This window comes from Agrilus planipennis, unplaced genomic scaffold (assembly GCF_000699045.2).
Source record: "Agrilus planipennis isolate EAB-ADULT unplaced genomic scaffold, Apla_2.0 scaffold40, whole genome shotgun sequence".
In the NCBI taxonomy this organism is placed as follows: Eukaryota; Metazoa; Arthropoda; class Insecta; order Coleoptera; family Buprestidae; genus Agrilus; species Agrilus planipennis.
Window position 1 is genome coordinate 241,771 of NW_020438938.1, and position 25,560 is coordinate 267,330.

Genomic DNA, 25,560 nt, shown 5'->3' on the forward strand with positions numbered 1-25,560 from the left:
TATTTACTTGATATGATGAGTAACATGATTTAGTTAATTTATTAATATCTTTTTTATATTAGACGATTTATAATTATGCTTTTATATGCGTAATATGAATGAAGTAGTACGTTTTTCTTTGAAAATGTTTGTTTTTATTTTTAAATTATTACACGGAGAAAATGAAAAACGAAAATTTTCCTAAATATTGAAATGAAAATAATAAAAATTACTATTTGAACTCGAATTTGTAAAAATTAAATCCCAACAGAAATAAATTTACTAGGTATCTACAGATATAGATATTACAAATTTAATTGCAATAATTAAGAAACTTGAAATAATTTTTAAAGAAACATGTCAAAATTGAGACTATTACAAGCTGCTTAATAATTACTACTATTTCTACGGAAAATTAAGTCAATTACAATCGAAAATTGTAATTTTTGCGTTACATACAGTTTTATTTAACGTACACATAAATTTTACTTGCTATACTTTGAGAGGTATAGAATTTCTACAATCATAAATACATAAGTAGGTATACATTTGATAACATTTCCAAGTATTCTGTTAAATTAAGAGCAACACTATAAAAGACACGCGTATTTTTTCTACTACATAATATTTATTAATCTTAATCATAATCCCTAATATAATTCTAATTAGCAATAACCATTGTTTTTTATTGTTACAAAATCCGCTTATATTAAATTCGTTGAATAATTCTTGCCTTTTATAGTACTCCAAAATACCTTTGATAAAGAAGTAAGAATAAAAGTTTTAATAATAATAATGGAGCATTAAAAAGCCAAAAGTTTTTTTCCTTAGGTAATAATAATTATTGCTTAAAAAAATATCAATAAATTAATGATTCATTAATAAAATGTATTGAACAATTGAAATTAAAGAGTTGACCTTAGTTTACTATATTTTTTTGTACGTGAAACCAAGTCAAAAATTTCAAGAAAGCAATTTCCTACAACGATATCAACATTTAAAAGGTTATTGTGTATTTGCCGGCCTTGTTTTGTGCTAAAAAAATTTCTTGGTCACTCACAAAATGTAAAAATGTAATCTTACGATAGTTAGACGCGATGTTTTAGGAAATTGGAATCCAAAACCGGTCGATAAAAAACATCTATTGTTTTACAATAATTGCTAACAGCGTTAACACAACGAATGAAGAATTTTTCCGATTAGACTACGGTTCACAAAAATTTATAAAAAGGCCTCTCAGCTCATTATTTTATAGTTCACACAATGTTTCCTAATTACAATGTTTTGCTTATTTTTCTGCTTCAAATATGGTATGGAAACAAAATTCACTGTTATTTTATAAATTAATTATTCCTTCCTCAGGAATGCGTTTGGACAAGATGAGTTGAATAGAAACTTCTTTCCGGATACCTTCAAGTTTGGATTGGGATCGTCTGCTTATCAAATTGAAGGTGGATCAAACGATCATGGTAATTGATTATTATCGGTTTTAATTAAAGAAATGATAATTTAATGTTTTTCTTTTAGGGAAAGCGCCAAGTATATGGGATTTTTTCACTCATAATGCTTCGGAAAAAATAGAGAATAAAAGTAATGGCGATATTGCAGCCGATTCTTACCACAAATATAAACAAGATCTTGAAATTGTCAAGGCTTTAGGGGTCAATTACTATCAACTTTCTATTTCGTGGCCAAGAATTCTTCCTGACGGTTTAGCCGGTAAAATAAACAAGGCGGGAGTCCGATATTATAATCGTCTTTTAAATTTGTTGAGAAAGAATGGCAAGTGTTTGTAACTACATTAGAATTTAGAGAATTAGGTACATTTCATTCTGTTAAATTTTCTTCTATTAGGCATTGAAGCAGTGGTGGTTTTATATCATTGGGATCTTCCTCAAAGCTTACAAGAAGTTGGTGGATGGACCAATTCGTCGGTTATTAACGAATTCGAAAATTATGCGAGAGTAGTATTCGATTCGTTTGGAGATCTTGTTTCAACTTGGATAACATTTTACGATCCTTACAGGATTTGTGAGGAAGGATATGGTCAAGCAAAAAAAGCTCCGGGATACAATCAGTGTGGTATCGCTAACTATTTGTGTGGTCACAATGTTCTCAAGGCTCACGCGAAAGTTTGGCATATATACGACACTAAATACAGAGAAAAACATGCTGGTAACATTTACAATGTTAGCAGTAAACTTTTGATGGTTTATTTCGTTATTTATAGGAAAAATTGGAATTGCTATCAATGCTCCTTGGATAAAGGCTAATAGTTCAACATCGGCGGACATGGATGCTGCTGAAAGAGGCTTGCAATATTATGTGGGTACAATATGCGAAATAATCGAGACGAAAATCTATTTGTTAGGACTTGTTAGGACAGGGATGCACACTGTCCCCGCTACTCTTTAGAATTAAAGACAGTACAACTGTAGGGATAGATACACAGGGGCAAAATATTAGTATGCAGATGATATAACAGTATTTAGCATCTATCAAGGAGAAGTTAGAGATAACGTTAAACAAAATGGAAGCAGTATTGACGAAACAGTACTGTATGAAAATAAATAAAAGTAAAATAAAAATACTGGTATGCAAGGGAAGAAAAAGTAGGGAAAGAGCGAATATAAAGATAGGAGACGAAAAATTAGAACAAGTGGCTGATTTTAAGTATCTAGAAAGTCAGATAAGTCAGGACGGAAGGAGTAGTAGGGATATAAAGCATAGGATAATGCAGGGTCGAGTCGTCTTCAATAAAAAGAAGTCACTTCTATGCTCGCAAATGGTTAATTTAGAAATTCGGATAAGGTTGTTAAAGGTGTATGTTTGGAGCACGGCGCTCTACGGGTGCGAAACATGGACAGTGGACGCGGCAGAAAAGAAAAGAAAAGGTTAGAAGCGTTCGAAATGTGGTGTTACAGGCGAATGATGAGGATACCGTGGATAGAGAAGGTTAGAAATGAAGACGTATTAGATAGAATAGGAGAACAGAGGACTCTATAGAAGTCAATAAGAAATAGGCGAGATAGATTAGTAGGACGCCTTCTTAGGCATAAAGGGTTAGTCAGAGACATATTAGAGGCAGAAACGGGAGTTAGGAGGGGTAGAGGTGGACCAAGATTAGATTATTGTTCGCAAATAGTTAAGGATATAGGATGTGGGCTGTTCTACTTTTAGAGAAATATGAAGATTAGCCAATCAGTCTTAGGACTTACGACCTTATGATGATGAGGGCTAATTCACCTTTTGATTTTCAGCTAGGTTGGTTTGCCAATCCAATTTTTTCAAAAAATGGAGATTATCCTCCGGTGATGAAAAACACAATTGCGTATCGCAGTGCGCTCGAGGGATTCAACGTGTCGAGATTGCCTACATTTAGAGAAGATGAAGTTAATTTTATAAAAGGAACTTCGGACTTTTTCGGTCTAACTCACGACGAGACCCTACTGGCCAGCGAAGGAGCTATCATACCAATATCGACACCGTCATTCAAGCACGATATGAATATTAGTCAGTTTTACGACAACACGTGGCCTAGGACCCCTATAGGATCGTATAGCGTGAGTTCAGGTTTGACCTTACGAAGTGGACTACTAATACAATCAACATGAAAGTTAATAGGAATGTAACATCTGTTGAGAAGAAAAAGATCCAGATAGGACCATTTTTTAGGAAATTTTTTCAATTTTTCGTGTTACATATATACGATAATTGTTGGGCAGTTTTGTTAGGTGAATATTTTTTAGATTGCACCGTGGGGTATGTATAATATCTTAATGTACATACACAATCGATATAATAGTCCAGAAATTTACATTACCGGTAGCGGTTATCCTGATTCTGGAACCCTGAAGGACACGGGACGAATAACATATTTTCAGGTAGGTAATTCACGTAACTTTTGAAATTATATGAAAGGAAGCAGCAAATTTTTCTTTTTCATCAGCAATATTTAAGTTCGGTACTCGATGCTATTAGTAATGGTGTCTTGGTAACGAGCTACACCTTTTGGAGCCTCTTAGACGGTTTTGAATGGGAACATGGGTACAAGTAAGCGATTCTTTTAAGGTTTTTATGAAGGCATACGTTTATTGTTCTATTGTATTTTTTAATTCAAGTTTGAAGTACGGTGTTGTCCATGTGGATTTTGACAATACCAGCAGGACCAGGACGTTAAAGTTGTCCGCGAAATTCGTCAAATATCTAACAAAAGAAAGGCATATCGAATATGGGCCAAACGTTGGAGGCATTGTTATTATTCCCGAAAAATTAGACGGTTTGGAGGACGACGAGGACAGTGATGCCGAAGTTAAAGTCACCACGGAGACCATCAAGAAGAAAATAGATGTCGTTAATGATAATATTACGTCTATTGAAAATATTTTTCCTGATATACCAGAAATAGAAATTTAAAACAGACAACAAGACATAAAATAAATATTCCATGTTATTATTATTTTTCGATCTTCTCTATTTGTTTATTTTGAAATAGCAAGGTTGATAAAATAAACGTCGATGATAAAGGAAAAGTGTGTTTTTATCTGAACATGATATTAATAAAGCATCCTGCACACTTTAGCGTTTTATCGAACTTCTCTTCATGCGACAAGTAGCACGAAGCGCGATCGTGCTTCTCAAGCAATAATGCAGAGCCGGGCAAACTCGGATCTTTTGCATCCCGAGTGATCCTCAAGGTTAACCAAGTAGCTCCTCATTGATCCTGCGAGGGCAAACTCGGCTCTTTTGACTCCCGAGTGCTCCTCAAGGTTAACCAAGTAGCTCCTCATTGATCCTGCGAGTGCGAGTGAGATGATTCTTTCCTTTTCTTATCCCTTCCATTTCGTAGATGAGTCCCCTCTTCCATAGCCAAACCGTTGCGAGAGTGGCTTCGCTCGTCTACGGGATGAAGGGGCTTGATATGGGAGTGGAAGGGAGAAGAAAAAGACAAAACAAAATTATTCATTACTGCTTACTCTCTCGTACTCATTGAAGGGTATGGAGTGACTCAAACTAACCTCATGTAGCGGCTCCTGCGAAGTTAAAGTTTGCCCGGCTCTGCAATAATGTATCAAATATTACAAAAGGCGTGCGTGATATTATAATAATACCGGCCATACATTTATGTAGAATTGTCATGTTGATCGTTTCAATTCCCATAACAGGATAAAAAAATCGTAGAAATATAAAACAAATGATCGAGCACGGTTGAGAGATATTTGAAAGAAGGAACTATTCAAGTCAGCAAGGGAAAAGAGAGATAGAACACTAGGACAGTCTCTGAGATAGGAAGGACTTGTTAGAGACTTATTAGAAGCAGCAACAGGAGTATAGAGAGACAGACGAAGGTCTGCCTGCAAATATTTAGAGATGTGGGATGATGCGAAGTTTGACTCAAAATAGGAACGAGTCGAGCTGCGTGTAACCACAACTATCACTACTTACTGTACTTACTAAACATGAGTTCTATTCGTTATTTACTGTCGCATATCTGTATGTCATCATCATAAGGTCGTCAGTCCTAAAACTGGTTGGACACGCAACTCCACTCTTTCCTATCCTGAGCTAATCTTCGCATTTCCCAAAAACTAGAGCAACCCATATCCTTAACTATTTGCGAACAGTAATCTAATCTAGGTCTACCTTTACCCCTCCTAACTTCCATTTCTGCCTCTACTATGTCTCTGACTAAACCTTCATGCCTTCCATAGAATCCTCTGTTCTACTATTCTTTCTAACACCTCTTCATTTCTAACCTTCTGTATCTACGGAATCATTCCAACGTAACACATTTCGAACGCTTCTAACCTTTTCTTTTCTTTTCTGCCGCGTCCATGTCCATGTTTCGCATCCGTACAGCGCCGTGCGTCAAACATACACTTTTAACAATCTTTATTGAATTTCTAAATTAACCGTTTGCGAGCGTAGAAGTGACTTCTTTTTATTAAAGGCGACACGACCCTGCGCTATCCTCTGCTTTATATCCCTACTACTCCTTCCGCCCTGACTTATCTGACTTCATAAATACCTAGATAATCAGTCACTTCTTCTAATCATTAGTCTCCTATTTTAATATTCGCTCTTTCCCTACTTTTTCTTCCCTTGCATATCAATATTTTAGTTTTACTTTTATTTATTTTCATACAGTACTGTTTCCTCAATACCGCTTCTGTTTTATTTAAAGCTATCTCTAACTCTTCCCTGCTATATGCTAATATCTTTGTGTGTACTCGAACATAAATGTTTTCAGACAGAATGTCGCCTTTTATCTTTCATATCCACATTGTCGTTCAGTAAGATAAACACGGTGATGTGTGTAGCAAAATTGCGAGGGATTAATGTCCTGCATCCTCTGATATCAACCATGAGCAGAAACAAACAGCTAATGTTTTTTGTATGACGAATTCGTTATGTGCATATATTCGACGCTATTTTTCAAGAATGTTGGTGGTAGCATCTGCTGTTGTTTTTATTGCTGTAATTTTGTTCGGCGAAAGTTACAATTTTGACACTAAATTTCCCGAAATTATTTTATCCAACTACAAAGATGACTACTTTGGATTTTCAGTGCTTTTACAACAAGGAACCACGTCCGTGTAAGCAATATTTTACTAAATATAGAACGTATACGGGATTACAGTATTGTTTTTGAATCTTTTTTCTAAGACTAATTGCTAGTGCAGTCAAAGGAAATTCCACATTTGAGCCTAACTCCGATGGTGTTAGTTCAGGGGTTCTGTATAAATGTGTTTTGAATGGTTCCAAACTATGTTCAGAATACGGTGTGGACCATGAGAGTAAGAACAAATATTTAGCTTTTTTGAATTATTTCACCTATTTATTCTTCTTCTTTCAATAGTTCCTCCTAAATTTAATTTCGCTGCTGAAACGAACTACGAGTTACTAGGGGCTGCAATCGATGGAGGGCAAAGTGTTGGCGACCCAATAGTAGTAAGCATTTTCGTGAAAAGAAATAACTAAATAGCTATTGCATTTTGACAATGCTCTTAGAAAGTTTGCATTGTAATTTTGAAATTGTAATTTTAATCAGGTGTGCGCACCAAGACTGAGAAGGAAGCTAAAAAATGGCTACTTAGCTAATGGTGCTTGCTTTATCTTGAATAATTCTTCACTGACATCAAAAAATGGAGAAATCTTTATCCCACTTTTGGACGAACAATCTCAATTTTTTGATAATAAATATTTATATGGTAACGGAGAGGCCGGAATGTCGCTTCATTTTGTGCAGGTTCAAATTTTTTGTATAAATAAACTGATTAACAGAAATGGAAACTTGGTGATATTATTATGAAATATTTTTAGTGTTTATGCTTTAAAGAAAATTACTTTTCAACTTATCACCACAGAAAGTTCGCAACATTCTCTCCCGAGTAAAAACTCGAATTTACTCCTTATTACGAAGGGATTTTACAATCCTCCGTAATTCATACCCGGGAGGGAACGGCGTACTTTCCTCCCTTATTAGTGCGTAATATTTCAACCCAAACATACGTAGAGTTATTCTCAATAAAGTTCCTGAAACTTCTAAATGTAGGTAATAATTTTCTTTAAAGTATAATTTTTTAATAACCTTAGCTAGCTGATAATCTAACTTTAATTTGTAGGAATATTCAGAAATATTGATTGGAGCACCTGGCGTTCTCACATCAAAGGGTGAGTATATCTGAGCGATATCCCATGTAGGAAATTACGACACGACCAAACTTGGCAATTTGACGTTATATGATGTTAATTTCTTGCAAAATTATTGATTTTGAGAGTGCGAATCTTCGCAGACGAGATTACGAGAAGGATAAGTTATTCTCAGCTTAGGTAGACAAACAGAGTAAAAACTTCACATCTCTTGGTTTGGTTTTGTACACATAGGAGTAGTAGGAACGTTAGGGGATGCTCGCGACACACGAATCACGCAGTGGAAGGGTCAACCAGTCCCATAGGATCCGCATATCCCTGTCAAGCAAGAGATTTCGTAGGTGAATGAGAAGCACTCAATTTTGGTTTAATCCAAGTTTTCTAAATTGAGAAGCTTGAACATATTGAGGGGCAGATTGGTCATAGTACACAATCGATTGACCAATACTTTGTTGGCCAGTATTGGACATAGCTTGGCCAAACGTTAATCTACTGAACCTTGGCACTTGAATATTGGCCAAACATTGGTCTAGTATTGATAAATCCATATTTGGTTGCCCAGAAAATGCTAGACCAAACTTAACGAAGTGTTTATGCATTGAACCTTGACACGAAAAGATTTATGGAAGATTGATCCAGTATCGGTAAGCCAATGCTTGGTTTCCTTACTGGTCCAAGCTTGGGCCTGTCGTTAACTCCAGTATTTCCTGCATGGGATGATGATTATTTATGTTTTGCTAATTCACCAATGAAAGCATTTTTTATTGCAGGAACATTGATAAGATATCAACTAAAGGAACCCTTTCAACCATATTCAGAGCTGGCCAATCAAATTGAAAGGGTTTCCATACCAAATCCTTACTATTTTAGTGCAAAATTAGTAGAATATGATTCGTACCTAGGTAAGTACACAATGAGAAGCTATTTTCATTGCATTTTGTCTTTCCTAAGGTTATTCATCTTCGTATGGTGTTTTTGATGAAAGCAAGGGTTTTTGGTATGTTGCAGCTGCCCCAAGGGCATTTTTTTTGAAAGGAAAGGTGATACCGTTCTATTTTTTACGATAATCATGATCGATTTGTAAGAGTTATTTAAGGTATTCATGTTTTCCTATCCTAATACTAACGAACAATCTATAATTGTCCATAACGAGTTTGTTGGAGAACAAATGGGAGCTTATTTTGGTTTTTCGTTAGCGTCTTTCAAAAATAATAATAACACAAACGTATCCGATTTACTGGTCGGGTCTCCGATGTTTTCGTTAAAGGGTTACGACGAGGGTTGTGTTTATTATTATAAAAACGACGGCCAAGTAAGCTTTACATAAAATGACCATTTCGTCGTTACAATTTTGTAACAGTTTTGCCTTTAGGCTCAATTTGGTGACCCTATAAAAATTTTTGGTGATGTTATACCAGGATCTAGATTTGGACACGCTATCGCTAACCTGGGTGACATAAACCACGACTCATACACTGGTACCTATGCGAGATTTATTGTAAAACTGTATTTATCTATTGTTATTATAATATTGCAGATATTGCCATATCGGCACCTTACGAATCCAAAGAAGGCGGTGCGGTATACATCTTTATGGGACGACATTTTGGTCTCTCAAATAAATACAGTCAAAAAATTAGAGGAAGCTCTATTGACCATAACATACTCGCATTGGGACTCAGTTTATCCAGCGGGTTAGATATTGATCAGAATACATTTAATGGTATGTACAAATGCAAACTTGAACAAATTTTATACAACAATATTTAATCCAATATTTCACAATCAGATTTAGCTATTGGTGATTTCAAATCTGGAAAAGTAGTTGTGATCAAAACGAAACCTGTTATTAAATATTTTGGATATTTGTTGCCCGATGTTGCAGAATTAGGAGTTGCCCAAAATATTCAATTCAATTTAACCTTTTGTTTAACTTACGATGGTTCAAGTGGCATCGTTAAAAGCGTCGAAACGGTTTTATATTATTATCCTGATCCTCGAATTTTAATGACGAATAAAACCCACACAGTAACGATAAAATTAAACAATTTTTATTGCCAGAACCTAAGCTTAACTTTAACGGTATGTATGTACATACATTCAAATCGTTACGAACTTATATATGTAACAGACGGGCTGAAAACTTCGTAGACTAGCATACAAAAAAATTTTTTTTTGATTTTATTATTTAATATAGTACCTTTCAAAGTCAATACAACTATTATAGCGGTCATACAATTTTTCGATATCATTTTTATAATACGACTTGTCTTTAGTCTCAAAATACGCTTCAGTTTTGGCGATTACTTCTTTATCGGCACGAAATTTCTGTCCAGCGAGCATTCTCTTGAGGTAAGAGAACAGAAAAAAGTCACTGGGGGCCAGATCTGGACAATACGGTGGATGCGGAAGCAATTCGAAGCCCAATTCATGGAATTTTGCCATCGATTTCATTGATTTGTGACACGGTGCATTGTCTTGATGGAACAGCACTTTCTTTTTCAAACAACAAAAGTTGTTTCATTAAAAATGCTATAACTCAGATACTAATAGTGCAACGGCTGTCAAATTTATACACGTGTCTTTAGTTAGGGCTAACTAAAAATCATATGGATTTGATACTAGTAGAGCCATATATGGATCAGCCTACGAACTTTTCAGCCCGTCCTTGTATATATGTGTAAATTTACAATAATATGTTTGCTATTGTAGAATAATACCATAAATAGTTTCGCGACACCAGTACGTTTTAAAGTAAATTATGAAGTAAAGGATCAATCAGGTTCAGGTAAACTTTTTTTTGACATTTGATGAATATTGTGATGAGTTATTTTGTTTTCTGTATTTTTCACTACCAGATTTTTGTAAAACATGTCCGATAACAGATCAGGGTGCAGGCAATTCGATGTATATTGAACTCCCTTTTGCAAGTGGTTGCAAAAATGCTACTGTATGTTTTCCAGACCTTGGCGTTTCGGCAAGCTTTGATCCAAACTTGTGCGTAGTTATACTTCTATGTTTTTGGATCTTTTCTGTTTATTTTTTTTTCTCTCTTTAAGAAATTACTTGGTCATAGGTAAAAATTCATTTCTAAATATGAAAGTAACAGTTACGAACTCTGAAGAGCCAGCTTACTTGTGTGAGCTAATTCTGAAAATACCCGACAACATAGAAATGCGAAGGATTGCAAACAAATGCACTCAAATTGAAAGCGAACTTCGCTGTTTTTTGAAAAACGTTCTATTCAAAAATAATACGGTATACTTACAGACATGCACACATTGAACAGCGTATCATTGATAAGTCTTAATCTTTTTAGATTGAAATTGACTTTGAATTCGATTTGACGAGATTAACGTATTTTCCACAGAAAAATCTAAGCTTTTATTTAGAAGTAAAAAGTAGTGGTAATGATACAAACGAAGATAATAACAAGATAAATTTGGATTTACCCTTAAAAGTAGAAAGTTTTGTTCAAATTAATGGGTAAGTAGATAATAACCAACTACTTGTACGATATTGACCTTAAATCGATTTAATTAAAACTTTAGGGAATCACATCCTGACCAACTGATGTATAAGGACATGATTAAGTTTTCGCATAAATATACGTTTGTGAATTTGGGTCCCAGTCCTTTACCGAGATTAGACTTCCTGGTCAACTTTCCTATTAAAATCAAGACAGAAGAGTTTGTCTTGAAATACTCACTACAAGTAAGATGCAATTAGTTGAATTGTAACTTTTCGAATTTATTTTCTGTTCTTTGCTAGAGTGCAATTGACGGGGTTCAAGTTGAATGTGACCAGTTCAGTCAGGATAATCCTTTAAAGGACGATGATGATACTAAGTCAAACGAATTGTTAGAACCAGTTAAATCTTATTTTCAAAATACTGCTGATTTTAATAAGAAAGACTTTTCACTTGATCAAGTATTGTTCATCAATTGTTCAAAAGGAGAACTAATTACCTGCAAAACGTTAATTTGTCATGTTAATCAGGAAGTTAAAAAGGATCAAATTGTACGCCTAGACTTCTCATTAGAAGTTTCCTTAGATACGATAAGTAATTTTCATCCAAAATGTTTATTTACGAATTTCAACTGCTTTTATTGTAGAAAAACAATCGGAAATTAGAAAGATGATTTTTTACCAAACTGCTGTGAGCACAAGGTTCAATCAACAACGGTACGTGTTTTTAAAAGCATTTTGAATAAATATAATTAAACAATATTTTTATAGTTATAGTAATGGAACCACAACGATTTTGATGGGTTACTCTTCAAGTACAGAAGTTTCCTATATGATTTACATTGTGGGTGTTTTAATTGGCGTTATTATCCTTTCAGGAATAATTTTCTTGCTGCACAAAGTAAGATTACATAATATTTAAAAAACAAATTATTATCTGCATTAATGCTTTTCAGTTAAAATTCTTTAGGCGACCGTTAATGGAAAAACTGGTTAATACAGAGGTAAAATCCTTATTTCACTTGCTTATTGTTAGTTTTCATCAATTTATTTGATTACTTTAAGGAAATCACATCAGTGCTGGGCAATGACTCACTAGAAAGTGAAGACGAACCATTCGACTAATGCAATAGTGAGTTAACTCATATTTTGCGAAACAGGAAATAAAAATAACAAATTGTTTTTTTATTTATAAGTTTGTCATATTTTTCTAAAAAAATGCAAAAACATTTACAATGAAAGTGAATCTATATTTACAAGCTTTATTTACATCTTAATTAGATATAGCAGCGAAAATATTTGTAGATTTAGAAAAGCAAAGTTAAATAAATAAATATTGGTTAAATTTTTTGATCTTGATTTCGTCTACAAGATATGTACAAAATGAAGAATTTTACTGAAACGTAACACAGACAAGAATCCTTTTAAAGCAGTTGTTACGTTTTTACGTCAAAATTCAACTATAATCCATGACTTTAAATCAAGGGTAGGTACTGTTAGCCCTTGAGAATACAAAAAAATAATAGAACGAGGATGTTAGCAATTAATCTTCTTCTTCTATAAGTTTTATTAGAAGAAGATGATCAATTTGTATCTATGTAATAGTTCACTTTTACTGAACCTGTTGTGTCTTTTTTTTTTCAATTCGCGTATGGGGGTCTTAGATACTATTTAATTTTTAAGTTACGTAATAATCTTTGGATAAAGAGTGATCAAAAATCACGCCGCAATCGCCCTTGCGATCCAGTCGACGGTGTGTGCAACCCTGTGATAGATTCCAGGTTGTCCGGGTTGGGCACAGGAGTATCCTGCCGACACAATACCTATCAAGAACCACCTTCCCTGTTTTTGTAACATGAGCGGCCCCCCCGAGTCACCCTGACAACTGTCTCTACCCCCATTTTTATAACCTGCGCACATCATCTCATCGTAAATTGTCACCCCGATCCCTTTCGATCTATGCCACCGTTCGCACTGTCTATTGTCGATGACGGGAACGGGAACGGCTTGTAAGGTCTGCGGACGTAGCCTCGACCCTGGCGAAAGAGCTCCCCACCCGGCCGCCACTCCCACTTCTCCCAAAAAGTTCTCCCCTTTTGTGGGGAGACATATCGGGGCTATGTGGGGAAGATGATTGGCCGTTCTGTCCAGTCGTAAAACAGCCACGTCGAAACGATCTGCTTGAGGTGTAAATTTAAAGAAAGGATGCACCTAAACATAATCATCGTTCACAACTCTGTCTGGACAATTATCTGTTAATTTATTGCAAAAGGTTATTGTTATTGTCTGACCTGTATCGAACTGACTCCAAAAGTATATGCTGGCAACGGTTCTGCCGCAGAATTTATCACGTAATCTCCAAGGGTCACGTGAACTTGTTTGGGAATTGCTCGCGCAACGCAATGACCAGCAGTGACTACGTGTCTTCTACTAACCAATGACCCGCCACATCTAAAAAACATCATTGGATTTTATACCAATAAAAATGTTATTTTGGTGTTACGTATTGTCGAAAAGATTTGGGAGTCGGGTTAGTTTAGGGCGGTTTCCAGAGGAGCAGGAGACACATTCAGGCATGAAAAGAAAAATGCCGATAAACAAATGTACAATTTCTATGTTCGGTGAACGTTTTTCTTGAAAGTGCTTTTTAATTTTTCTATAAACTCTACCTTGAAGAGCCTATTCTTATGTAGGCTTGCCAAGGGAAGGAACCAAATCCTGGTTCGTCTCCTCCAACTATCCTTCTTTGTGCCTGCTGACGACTAGGTATTCCACACTCTGAAAATACATTTGGTTTTTTTTTTATAGAAAATGAGATATGACATACAAACATTCACACTTTATGTAATCCTTTAATCCTTGGACAACTATTAGAATTAGAAAGAGTAGGAGAACTAAAGGAATAAGTGAGATAGGTGTGAAGGGCTAGTTAGAGATACAGGAGCTAAAAGGAGGAGAGGTATACCTGGATTAGACTGTTTATATAAATAGTTAAGGATGTGAGATGTTCTAGCTTTCTAGTTTTAGGGAAATGCGAAGAATAGCTCAGGATAGTAGGGAAAAAGCAGAGATCCGTGTCCAACCAGTCTTAGGACTGACGACCTTATGACGATGTTGAGATTCGGTGAATTAAAAAGTGTATATGTAAGCTTGTATATATTTTTTATCGAACGGTACCTCATATGCTTATTATGTATAGGTAGATACGTACTTGCGCTCAGATGGAATTTTGAAGTGGTGAAAGTATCAAACCATGCGGTTGGTACGATTACTTAATCAAAAGACCGATGGGGATTAAAGAAAGTAAATATTTATTATTAAACATGTGTTCGGCTTTCTGGGGCAACTCCTTTTATGAAACTAACGGAATTACCTCAAGGATGAATCATAACCGACGAAAAAAAAAAAGCTTAAATTACGTAAAATTTCGAATATTAACCCAAACACACTTAGACGTATATTACAGACCTTTATGAAGTGTTGTTGTTATTGTCTTTGAAACATAAAATGGTTAAAGTTAGTAGCAACCAATTATTGCGAATTAAATTCTCTGTAGGGTAGTGGGACGAAATAACAGTAATTAATGTTTATTAGTCGACAACTTGCATTAATTAATATACTATGTAGGTTCGTTAAAGTGAAATGGAACATATAATTGCAGATAATAATTCTAGAATGTCTAGAAAACTAAAATTAATGTTTTCGAAACAATTATTTGCTCTTATTAAGTTAGTTTTAATGTAAAAAAGGTGCTGCCCGTGTAAAGGTAGAAATTATCATGACACACCTCTTCAGCCATATCTCCTAAGCCCGACCCTGTGTAATTTTAATTTTTATAATATTTCTACTATTATTTACCACTACCGTATACTTCCAAAAGTCAGTCTTATGCCTTTACAACCCTATAGTTTCTTGTACACATCCAAAAAGCAACGCCACCACTGTCTACATAAATAACAGGAAAAGTAGCCACTAAGTCCCTTATTATTTTTCCGTTACCCCTACTAGAGATAGTTGGTTATAAAATGTGCCGTTGGATCGGTACCATCAAACTCATTACCATTGTGTTTTTGTTTTTTGACTTACGCGTATCAAGATCAAAAAGTGCCGCTTGCGCCTTTGCAGTTTCCCGTGGAGCTTCGATGGTACCGACCATTTGGCTGGTACTTCGCCCCGATTTGGAATTGTCCCTTTGACAGCATCCCCTAAGTAAACCGCAGGTACCATCTAGCAGGCCGCCACTCATCCAGCACGTTAAAAAAAATTCACACGTTGCGTCCTCTGTACAATCATCTTCAGAACCTACGTGGTTAACAAAATTGATAATTTTGAAGAAAAACTTGTCCTGATTCGGGTCTAAAGACCGTTGTCAGTTAAAGTTGCTTTCTAACGTTTCGCTAGAACGAATGGTGAACTTCTTCAAAGGTCATTCCATCTTCAGAGCTGCAAATGGAATGTTCACATCCAGCATCGAAGATGGAAGAAGTTTGATACTAGTGCTAGCGAAACGTTAGGATGCAACTCTGAGAAATGAAGACCTTTAGACCTGAATTAGAACAGCATCAGTGTCTTTCCACATGTAAAAGCAACAGTTAGTTTTTTTTTATTTATCTTAAGGTACTGACTGATATCATAAGAAAAAAAAAAGGATAACGAATATCAACGTTTTTTGTAAGTAATATACACAGCACAAAAGTATTGTTGGCTATTTTATAATATGTAAAATTGAATTAATTATTTACGAATTCTATCGTGTAATAGTATGCTTGATAAAAATGAAAACGCTTTAAGAGCTCCAACTTTCTCCCGAAGAAGATATTGTACGATACGAAAAATGAATGAACTTTCTAACATAATGTATTTAATTACGTATTTGATTTAAGTGCAACAATGTTTATAACAAAGCAGATCATTAAAAAAATGTATACGACGTGGTATTTTTTGCGGCCATTCCCGTGCTAAAAGCTGTCATACATACTATATATACCTGTATAATATTCAATTATTTAAATACATTTGTTTATTTTCATATTATACCATTAATTGATAATACTATTCTTTTGTTTAAACCATTTTTGTGTAGTTGGTTACATGTGTGTAGTAGTGTTATATCTTTCTCAGATCGAATCGGGTTACTCGCTTGACCTAGCATTAAGTTTTATGTACAATAGTTTTGAAATCAATTTTAATCGGCTTCAGATCCAGTAAAAATCGATCTTGTTCGGTTTAATCTCGAACTGTACAGTTATAAACTTGCTTCACTTATCTAGGAATTATAAATTTGTTTATTTTTAGATATTATTGCACTCCTGACTGGCTACTTTTTTAATAAATACGTCTTATTTTTTCATGGTGCGTAGACTCAAACGCGTTAAAGAGATTAAAGCGCAACAATTGTTAACTATGTATTAAATTATTACTCTTGTTTTACGATCTACTTGGTAGCTCAAGTTCATAAACACTAGACAATGGTCATAATGAACGGTAAATATAAAAAGTTTAATGAACCAATATTTGTTGCGTTTGTATTAATACTTACATTTAATTTAAGCTTGTAATTATTGTCATTAATCATTAAATACTTTTTACGAATACCACCGATGGTTAAGTACAAATTACATATGCTTTGTGTCAATGGAACATCTAATGAATTAAATTACTTTAAACTGTTTGTACTATTGTACCTCGTACAGTTGTCAGTGAATTCATGTGTAACACGTTACCATTGTTTCGAAATAGATTGTTTGTATGTTAATTTTGTCATGAAAACTTTCACCGAGATGTTAGAGTGCATGTAAAAATTTCGTAATTTCTACTTAACAACCCTTCTAAAAAAGCATAGCACGTCTTGCACCACGAATGGAACGTCCAACGTACCTCTGTCTTTGATATCGTTTTGTTGGATGTCTTGTAGGTTAGCGTCTGCACCTAACCAGTCCGGTTCCTCTTGATTGGTTTCCTTAAAAGCTACCAAATCCGATGGAAATATAACTCTAGGTCGTCGACTTACTTTCCAACTGTTGCCTTGCCAATTGCTGCTATCAGTAGCAGGATCTCTTACGATTAGTCCTTTTTGTGTTCTCACATTCCTGTACCTGTTCTGTATTACCGATACAGCGGAAGGCCTTGCATATCCAGTTCGTGTTCCATCGGGAACGATGTCGGGTTTACTGTTTGATGTTTTATGAGGAGCGTCATCGGTAAATCCTGCAGTTGGGATAAATGAATAGTCGTATTCAGACCTTACGTTGGCCACATCTTCCAGAAATTTCATAGGCCTTCGAAACTTGGACGGATCTTCGTATGGAAAACTGAACGGCCTGTAGTAATGTTGAGAGTCGAATGATTTCTTGAGTATCCTGTTCGAATGGTAGGGTTTCGTGATGTACATTCGTCTCCTTACGATTATTGGGATTGTACGTCTTACTGGGTGAAAAGATAAGACATTTTTTAATGATCTTTGAGAAGGGGATGGGAAGTTGTTGAAATTACTAGGTAGAATTTCTCCTATATGTTCTTTGTCTGGAGAAATTGATGACGGTAAAGTACCATCATCGACTCTTCTTGCCACGTTATTAGTCACTTCTTCGTTATATGGTTTGTTCCTGTTGTACAAAGGATCGTTCGTGTTGTAAGGATTCATTAAAAAGTCAAGTTCCTCTTTAGTTAAATATTTCAGTTCTTCGACTTTTTCGTCCTCTTTAGATATTCTTTCGGTTATATTTAAACTGTCTAAATTGTTGTGAAGATCGTTTTCGTAAAGTCTGAGAAGTGGCTCCAGAAATTCTTTCTGATTCTCCACATCTTCGGCGTTATTGTCTTTCATTATCAAAGATATAGGGGTAGTGGTAGAATTTATTCTGGGAGCTTCGGTATTTTCGTTTAAAGAACTAGTTTCAGGCAAATGCTGAAGACGGGTCCTTTTTGAAACGTCATCGTTTAATGGAGAGTTGATATTAAAAAGTGGTAATTTGGTGGCCGAAATGAGTTGGTCAAATTGGTGTGATAAGAACGATCCTGTGCTTTTTTCGTACGGAGGATCGGCGGCTTGAATTAAGAATATGCTTAAAATAACTGCTAGGATACCAGAATGAATTACCCTCATTGTGATTGTTTTCCATTTAATCTTACACCAAAAACTTGGCCATATTCTATCTATTTATTCATAAGCACTTGTTAGAACTGTTCTATTTCAAGGACCGTTTCTCCTTCCTCCTTCTGAACATTATTACAGAGTTATAAGCAGAGAAAATTTGCACTGGCGAAGAACTGAAGGACCACTACACTATATATTAACAATAACAAAACACATCCAGCCTTGATAGTCAGAGGCCGACTGAAGAAGTTTGAAGACCGCGCGTAAGAGACAAACTTTCACATGCTTACCACTTTCACTGACAAGAAGAGCTACCAGTAGACACTACGGACCGAAAAATCAGTCGAAGATTTATCAAAAAACATATTCTAGGAATATTACCGGTTTCGCTTTTGTTTATTACAATCGTAATCAAACTCCGGTTTGACAATCTTCATCCGGTACCTAAAGATCACATAAAATATTCAAATATATACATGCAATTTTATTATTTTGTTAGAGAAATTTGCAGGATCCTCGTTGTAACGTTTCGCATCCTTTCCCTTTCTTTACTATTACTTCAGAAATCAACAGAAGAAAGTATCGTTAGTAAACATACATAATAATAAACATGCACGAACATCTATAAGCATATGAGTATGAATTTTATAATCTCCGAGAGGACTTCTTTTTACTGTTTGTATAGAAAGGGATAGCCGCAAGCTTTGTCGTTTATAAGTGAAAGTGCAGCTTTTTTGTGCTTAGGAAAATTTTAATTTGTCATTGGAGGCTGACTATTAGGTACCAAATTATCGAATGGCAAATTGTTATTTTAACGACAAAATAAAATAAAAAAAAAAAAACTAGGAGTTGCGCGAGCGTCAGAAGTGTGGTCATAATTTTTTATATTTTTACAGATCGTTGTTTGCACCTTGAAGAGTGCTTTATTGTAGAAACGATGTTATTAAATGTTCAAAATCATTATGAAGAAAGGCAATAACGTTTGATTAAGCGTTCAAAATGTGGTGTTACAGGCGAATGATGAGGATTCCGTGGATAGAGAAGGTTAGATATGAAGTGGTATTAGAAAGAAGTCAATAACAAATAGGGGAGATAGGTTAATAGAACACCTTATCAGGCATGAAGGTCTATAGTCAGAGACATAACGGGAGTTAGGAGGAGTAGAGGTAGTGTTGCCCAAATTCAGTCTTGGTCTTGTTCTTGCGTTTTTGCAAGACTAAGACCAAGAACAAGACCGCGTATTTTTAGCAAGAAAAAATAACAAATTGTTTTTTTATTTATAAGTTTGTCATATTTTTCTAAAAAAATGCAAAAACATTTACAATGAAAGTGAATCTATATTTACAAGCTTTATTTACATCTTAATTAGATATAGCAGCGAAAATATTTGTAGATTTAGAAAAGCAAAGTTAAATAAATAAATATTGGTTAAATTTTTTGATCTTGATTTCGTCTACAAGATATGTACAAAATGAAGAATTTTACTGAAACGTAACACAGACAAGAATCCTTTTAAAGCAGTTGTTACGTTTTTACGTCAAAATTCAACTATAATCCATGACTTTAAATCAAGGGTAGGTACTGTTAGCCCTTGAGAATACAAAAAAATAATAGAACGAGGATGTTAGCAATTAATCTTCTTCTTCTATAAGTTTTATTAGAAGAAGATGATCAATTTGTATCTATGTAATAGTTCACTTTTACTGAACCTGTTGTGTCTTTTTTTTTTCAATTCGCGTATGGGGGTCTTAGATACTATTTAATTTTTAAGTTACGTAATAATCTTTGGATAAAGAGTGATCAAAAATCACGCCGCAATCGCCCTTGCGATCCAGTCGACGGTGTGTGCAACCCTGTGATAGATTCCAGGTTGNGATCATAAATGTTTATTAAGAAACAGTTACTTCCATGGAAAACGACATATAGGTCAGTTGATTTTTCGAATTTCTTATCAAATCTTCAGTTATTTATTAATCTGCTTGATCTTTACTATGGCTATATTCATTCAAGCTCACAATGTTCCAATTCTAATACGTTTTTCTAGGATTTAAAGTAAACTTTAATAAATAGTAATAGACTAATAGGTAATTGCAAGACTTGCAAGACTCTTGCTGCAAGACCAAGACCAAGACCAAGACTGGGAGCGCAAGACCAAGACCAAGACCAAGACCAGGTGTATTGGCGCAAGACCAAGACCAAGACTGGCTAAGTCTCGTCTTGTTCTTGCGTTTGGGCAACACTAAGTAGAGGTAGACCTAGATTAGATTACTCTTCGCAAATAGTTAAAGGGATGTTCTAGTTTTAAAGAAATACGAAGATTAGCTCAGGATAGGAAAGAGTGAAGGTACGTGTCCAACCAGTCTTAGTCTTAGGACTGACAACCTTATGATGATGAGATTGAAGACAGTTGTAACCAGTTTAGAAATTATTTAGGATTTACTCAATTGTGTAATACGTATTAGAGTTTCATGTGCCTAATGTTTTCTGGTATTGAAGTCACAGTTTTTTCTATTTATTCCAGTCATACATATGCAATTAATGCGTTAGTTCCGCTGCATTGATACGAAATAGAGCTGAACGACAAATTAAATGGTCAATTTGGGAAAATTGTAGATATCAACTTGACGGTAGCGGTGTGATAAATAATTAAAAGACAAGTAAGTAAGGCATGCGTTGTTTTCAATTAATAGAAAAATAATTAAATCATAACTTTCATGTATCTATATCAGTATTTCTACAGTAAGAACTTGTTCGCTTGCAAAATAGATACTTTTAGAAATATATTTTTGGTAAAACGGTTCCGTGTTGCATTGGATTGAAGAAACTCGTGCTGTTATTGACCTTACAAATTTCTTTAGTTAACAAGCGTGTTTTATATTCTACAGCTTTCTACGATTTTTTGTTGACACAATATCGTTATTTCAACGATTTATTTAAAAAAAGTAATAGCCTTGTCTTTTCGAAATTGCTACTGAATTTCAAATCGCCATATACAATAATTCACTTATTAAAGTTTTTCTTTACATCTCTTTATCCAGAGATGTGCTTTCATTTTAAAATTGAACGTCGTTTTTGTTTTATATTTGTCATCGGTCCTAAAGAGCAAGAACGCTTTCCAAAAAGAAATCACTTTTACTTGCGTTAATACCGGAGGCGAAATTTCGTGGCCTCATGGTACATCTTATAATACACCCCATATCCTTTCTTATGCAATTTGAAAGGCCCGTGCCGATTTTATACATAAACCATCGACCTTCACTTTTTCTTGTTCTTCAACTTCCTTGGAACTCAACATCAGGTTCAACTTTTTGCAAGCTTTAGCTGAATATTGAGATGATGTCCATTATTTATCATTCATTTAATATATTTTATACTTACTAGGTACTTCTGTCAGTACTACTTTTATATACACGTTTAACGTTTGTATTTAAATTAACATACGTGTGCATATAAACTGGTAAGCATTGTACGATTTCACTTATGTATTTCGTATCCTGTGAATACTTATTGTGTTAATTTGGCGCCATCAGTGAAAGTATTTGCTTGGATTAATACAAAAATATTATGTTTCAAGCTTCTCAACTTTTGGAAACCGCATAAGAAAGTAAGAAGACAGAAATAGATATACGTTATCTTTTGTAGGAATTAAAAAAAAAAATAATAGATTAAGATGTACAAAAATTTACAGATATCAAGAAATTGTAATCGTTTGTAACACTGTGGTCGGTTGATGTCGGCATACATTTCCTTTGCCATAATTGTAAACGTTATGTCAATGGTAGCCGCTAATTAAAATTTGCAGTTGCGTTATTATGCGGGGACACACTTTAGCTAATTTACAACCATTTTATCATTTTAATAACGCCATTATAAGCAGTTTGCAGTTCTTAATTGCATCACTGTTATTCGAAATTCAGCCTAGTTTCTGCATTCTCCTTTTTGTTCCACTAGAAAGTCTAAATTGCTATTGTATGTCAGTGTGACAGTGTTTAATTTATTTTCCACTATATGGACTTTTTTTGACCATATCAAAAATCCAAGGATCCCATAAAATATAGACTAGTCCCTACACGAGATCGGCAAATTTGTATTTTATTTAAATTACATACTATCACCGTGATTTGAATTGAATAAACGTCAATGTATATTTTGTAGGCATAGCAAAACTGCCACGAGATAGAAAGTGAAATTTTACTTTTGAAATTTGTGTAATCATCTGCTTCCCTTGCTCGCTGTGTAATAAGTGAAATCCTGAACGTTGAATTGCAACAGTGAAAAGCTACGCGATTCGAATGAACAATTTAATTACTATCAGACAACAGCATAAAAAAGAAAAACGAAAAACACTGAACCTTGACCTTTACCGACATGTATGATGAATCTATGTAGCTCTAATAAGCTGTCGTTTACGGGCTGTTAAAGCAGTTAAATTCCGTGTAATTCGACGTAAACTTTTCAAAATGCGTTAACAAGTTCTGTACAATTAGAAATTACTATACGCAATTTTATTTATCCCAGAAAGCATTATTAGTATAGTATTATATTGTGTGAAATATTAATTAAATAAGTAGCTTAAAGAATTGTTTATTGACGGTGTTGGGTGCACTAGAAAGATGTAATCTGAAACATTGCATGATAAACAAACAAAGAAAATATAAAAATAAGACAGCACAAGAATAATTTGTTTCTAAAAAAATGTGATATGGAGAGGAGATAAGACGGAGGCATTTAATAGCAGCTGGCCTTGACGGTCTGATATAAAGATATTCAAGACCAGGAGCCCAAGTTCTGGGTCAAACTTTCACATACTTTCTTCAGTTTGAAGCGAGGCGACTGTCAGCAAGCTGAAAGTACGTTAAAGAGGGGTGCATGATGCATGTGGATGGTACCCAAGTTCTCGTGGTACCAACAGCTTATTATTGTACGAGGATCATTTCTAAAGTTACAGACTAAAACATAACGCTGGTTTGAGACTTGCCCGATGCTTCTTCTTAATAAAAATAAAATGCATTCTAGAAATCATTCAAAATTGTAAAATTGTTAAAAGAAATTTGTTAATAACACCTCCATTCTCCATAAAAAAAAAGTAAAAATTCATAAACACACTCTTACAAGAAATATCCTTTCAACTAGGCAAGTCTTGTTTAACAATCACTTTTACTTATCGTTAGATTCTTTAATGGGAGGGAGAATTCTCCGGTTTTTTACAATATAAAAATGAAATATGTTAGTCAGTAAATAACGTATTATTAATAGCAATAACAAAATGCCCAAAAGAGACAATTCTTTAACATTTTCTTTAGATCGGCCTTCCAAAATATTTACCACTTTAAACTATCTGTAGAATAGTACAAATAGAAACTCATTGAGGCCTTCTTCCTCACTGAATATTCCTATTTCTTGATAACTTTATGCGGAAACCCTAAAAGAAACTTTATAAAAAGGAAAAATTTTATACATTGTAAATATTTATTCCTACATTTCCTTAAGTTCTTATTCTGCGTTAGCTGAGACCCTCCACCACCCCCGCATATCTAGCAACTGTTTTGAGGTCCTGAACATTTTAATCTCTATTAGCACTTTTAATGTGAATTCTGAAAAATAGAATCCCATTTGGCAAAAACACTTGAGAAACCTATCTTCTTCTTCTACCTGGCTTCTTTATGGTCTATACTACTTTTACGAATGATCTCATAAATCTTGAAAACTGATCATAATATAATTGTTAATTGATTGAGGCTCTTCCTGCACACGACAACACTTTCATTACCCAAACTTCCCCAACTTCTTAAACGTTCTTGAGATTCTCAACAACACCTTTGCAACCAAAAGAACTAAAACAGTCTAAAAAGTAAAATATTTATTCTGCCTAGTGACTCTCCATGTTGCTAAGCCTTGGTCATTGTATTAGCTTCATCAATCAAATGATCCCACCCCATCCCTTATTGATTGAGACATTCCAACACATCGCAGTTCCATAAGTATCTTGGAGTCTCACCCTACCCAAACTTTCCTAACTTCTTAATCGTTTTTGAGTTTCTCAACAACATCTTTGCAGTCAAAAGAACTAGAAAAGTCTAAAGAGTAAAATGTTTAATCTGCCTAATAACTTTCAATGGTGCTGATTCTTGGTTATTGTAATGTTTTTATCAGCAGTTCGGAGGTAAAATGGGAAAACCATTAAAACATAAAGATAATAGGTTCCTTTTCCGTTGTGGTAACCTTGAATTTACTCAAATACAGTACGTGGTCATTATTTATACCTATGCATTGTAATTAACCGAACTTAAAAAGTAAGATATTGATTACGACTACACATCGCAGAATTGTACCCTTCAACCATTTTTGACAGAGAACTGAGGAGACTGTTGCCCCAAATATACAACCAACCAACCTGTAACGAATCGAGATTTGGGGGACAACAGAACCACGACAATGCTATTTAAAGTTTTAGAGAAGATGGAGAATTGTAATATTTTGACCAAACAACGAGCAAGTCAAATAAACAAAGTTTAAAAGTGGAACGCAATGTTGACTTTAACGATTTGTGTGATAATGTTGTGTTGATTGATTGATATTATTCTTTCTCTTCTGAAGACAGAAGAGAAAAAAATGAATGAAAAAACATAAGACAATGAAAATGGCCCACGAATACCTGAAAAAGAAAATAGGTAAGCGTGTTAGTATCATCGTTTCAGAAAATATCTAGTTGGATGTAAAATATTTTACTTACCGTCCATGCTGAAAAAAAAATGAGCATTAGATTAGTAAAAGGTGAAACATATAATTTATTGTAAATCTATGAACCCACTGGTGGGTACTGTACTTACTTCATTACTTACAAAGTTGGTGCAATTATAAAGTTTAAATCAGTGTGTATGTGTGTGTGTTTCAGGTGGGTGGTATCACTAATGGTAAAATTTGAATGTTACTTTATAAACTTTGCATATTTAGGTAGAGAAATGAGACTTTGAAATACAGGATGAACAGAATAAATCAATTTTAATAATTAAAAAAATTAAAATGAGGTAATATGAATTAGGAATAAAAATTTTAGTTTGAAAAGAAATAATGAATAATACATTGTATGCATTAGTCATTACCAGTGGCGTAGCTAGCATAGGTGGCACCCGGGGCGGATTTTATAGGTGTCACCCCAAAACTCAATCGAAACTGTTAAAATAAAAAAAGTTATAATCATTTACGTTTTCTTAAAATACGAGTACCTATTACAAATATTTGTATATTATGTGAAACAGATTTAGTTTGTTAAAAATTAAAATTTCTTCCTTCTAGATTTGACACTAGCGAACTCCGAAATCACATCTTCAAAATTTATATTTTGTGTTGCTTCATGTTCTATC

At 34.4% G+C, this 25,560-nt stretch overlaps 3 protein-coding genes across 4 annotated transcripts; 2 read left to right on the forward strand and 1 right to left on the reverse strand.

Annotated features, from left to right (window-relative positions):
• Window positions 1-1,254: 1,254 nt before the first annotated feature.
• On the forward strand, window positions 1,255-4,470 carry LOC108740901 (lactase-like protein). The gene is made up of 9 exons (XM_018475418.1): window positions 1,255-1,289; window positions 1,342-1,448; window positions 1,507-1,761; window positions 1,834-2,154; window positions 2,210-2,304; window positions 3,240-3,542; window positions 3,729-3,863; window positions 3,929-4,032; window positions 4,101-4,470. The coding sequence occupies exons 5-9, from the start codon at window positions 2,272-2,274 to the stop codon at window positions 4,393-4,395; spliced, it is 870 nt and encodes a 289-aa protein (XP_018330920.1). The 5' UTR covers window positions 1,255-1,289; window positions 1,342-1,448; window positions 1,507-1,761; window positions 1,834-2,154; window positions 2,210-2,271; the 3' UTR covers window positions 4,396-4,470.
• A 1,817-nt stretch (window positions 4,471-6,287) lies between these two features.
• Window positions 6,288-12,451, forward strand: LOC108740894 (integrin alpha-PS4). The gene is made up of 21 exons (XM_018475406.2): window positions 6,288-6,575; window positions 6,646-6,776; window positions 6,839-6,930; window positions 7,031-7,228; window positions 7,605-7,653; window positions 8,403-8,534; window positions 8,584-8,672; window positions 8,729-8,944; window positions 9,005-9,110; window positions 9,170-9,355; window positions 9,422-9,714; window positions 10,345-10,420; window positions 10,491-10,629; window positions 10,692-10,890; window positions 10,952-11,118; window positions 11,184-11,346; window positions 11,404-11,695; window positions 11,748-11,817; window positions 11,872-12,001; window positions 12,057-12,104; window positions 12,166-12,451. Exons 1-21 carry the CDS (start codon window positions 6,376-6,378, stop codon window positions 12,223-12,225), a joined length of 3,036 nt encoding a protein of 1,011 aa, XP_018330908.1. The 5' UTR covers window positions 6,288-6,375; the 3' UTR covers window positions 12,226-12,451.
• Window positions 12,452-12,554: 103 nt separating this feature from the next.
• On the reverse strand, window positions 12,555-18,417 carry LOC108740895. Of its 2 annotated transcripts, XM_018475408.1 has the most exons (5): window positions 16,978-18,417; window positions 15,187-15,402; window positions 13,770-13,878; window positions 13,392-13,551; window positions 12,555-13,311 (listed from the first exon to the last, which is right to left on the reverse strand). In XM_018475408.1, the coding sequence occupies exons 1-5, from the start codon at window positions 18,203-18,205 to the stop codon at window positions 12,820-12,822; spliced, it is 2,205 nt and encodes a 734-aa protein (XP_018330910.1). In that variant the 5' UTR covers window positions 18,206-18,417; the 3' UTR covers window positions 12,555-12,819. The 2 variants fall into 2 exon arrangements, with proteins under 2 accessions (XP_018330910.1, XP_018330911.1); XM_018475409.1 differs by lacking the exon at window positions 15,187-15,402.
• Between the last annotated feature and the right edge of the window lie 7,143 nt (window positions 18,418-25,560).

Excerpts from the sequence above, each read along its gene's own strand:
- LOC108740901 (XM_018475418.1), top strand. The coding sequence starts at position 2,272 with ATGGATGCTGCTGAAAGAGGCTTGCAATATTAT. Across the intron at positions 3,543-3,728 it reads CCCCTATAGGATCGTATAGC|ATTGCACCGTGGGGTATGTA; the intron begins GTGAGTTCAGGT and ends AATATTTTTTAG. Across the intron at positions 3,864-3,928 it reads GACGAATAACATATTTTCAG|CAATATTTAAGTTCGGTACT; the intron begins GTAGGTAATTCA and ends CTTTTTCATCAG.
- LOC108740894 (XM_018475406.2), top strand. The coding sequence starts at position 6,376 with ATGACGAATTCGTTATGTGCATATATTCGACGCTATTTTTCAAGAATG. Across the intron at positions 7,654-8,402 it reads TGGCGTTCTCACATCAAAGG|GAACATTGATAAGATATCAA; the intron begins GTGAGTATATCT and ends TTTTTATTGCAG. Across the intron at positions 8,673-8,728 it reads CATTTTTTTTGAAAGGAAAG|GTATTCATGTTTTCCTATCC; the intron begins GTGATACCGTTC and ends GAGTTATTTAAG.
- LOC108740895 (XM_018475408.1), bottom strand. The coding sequence starts at position 18,205 with ATGAGGGTAATTCATTCTGGTATCCTAGCAGTTATTTTAAGCATATTC. Across the intron at positions 15,403-16,977 it reads AAACGATATCAAAGACAGAG|GTTCTGAAGATGATTGTACA; the intron begins GTACGTTGGACG and ends TTAACCACGTAG. Across the intron at positions 13,552-13,769 it reads ATAAGAATAGGCTCTTCAAG|ATGTGGCGGGTCATTGGTTA; the intron begins GTAGAGTTTATA and ends GATGTTTTTTAG.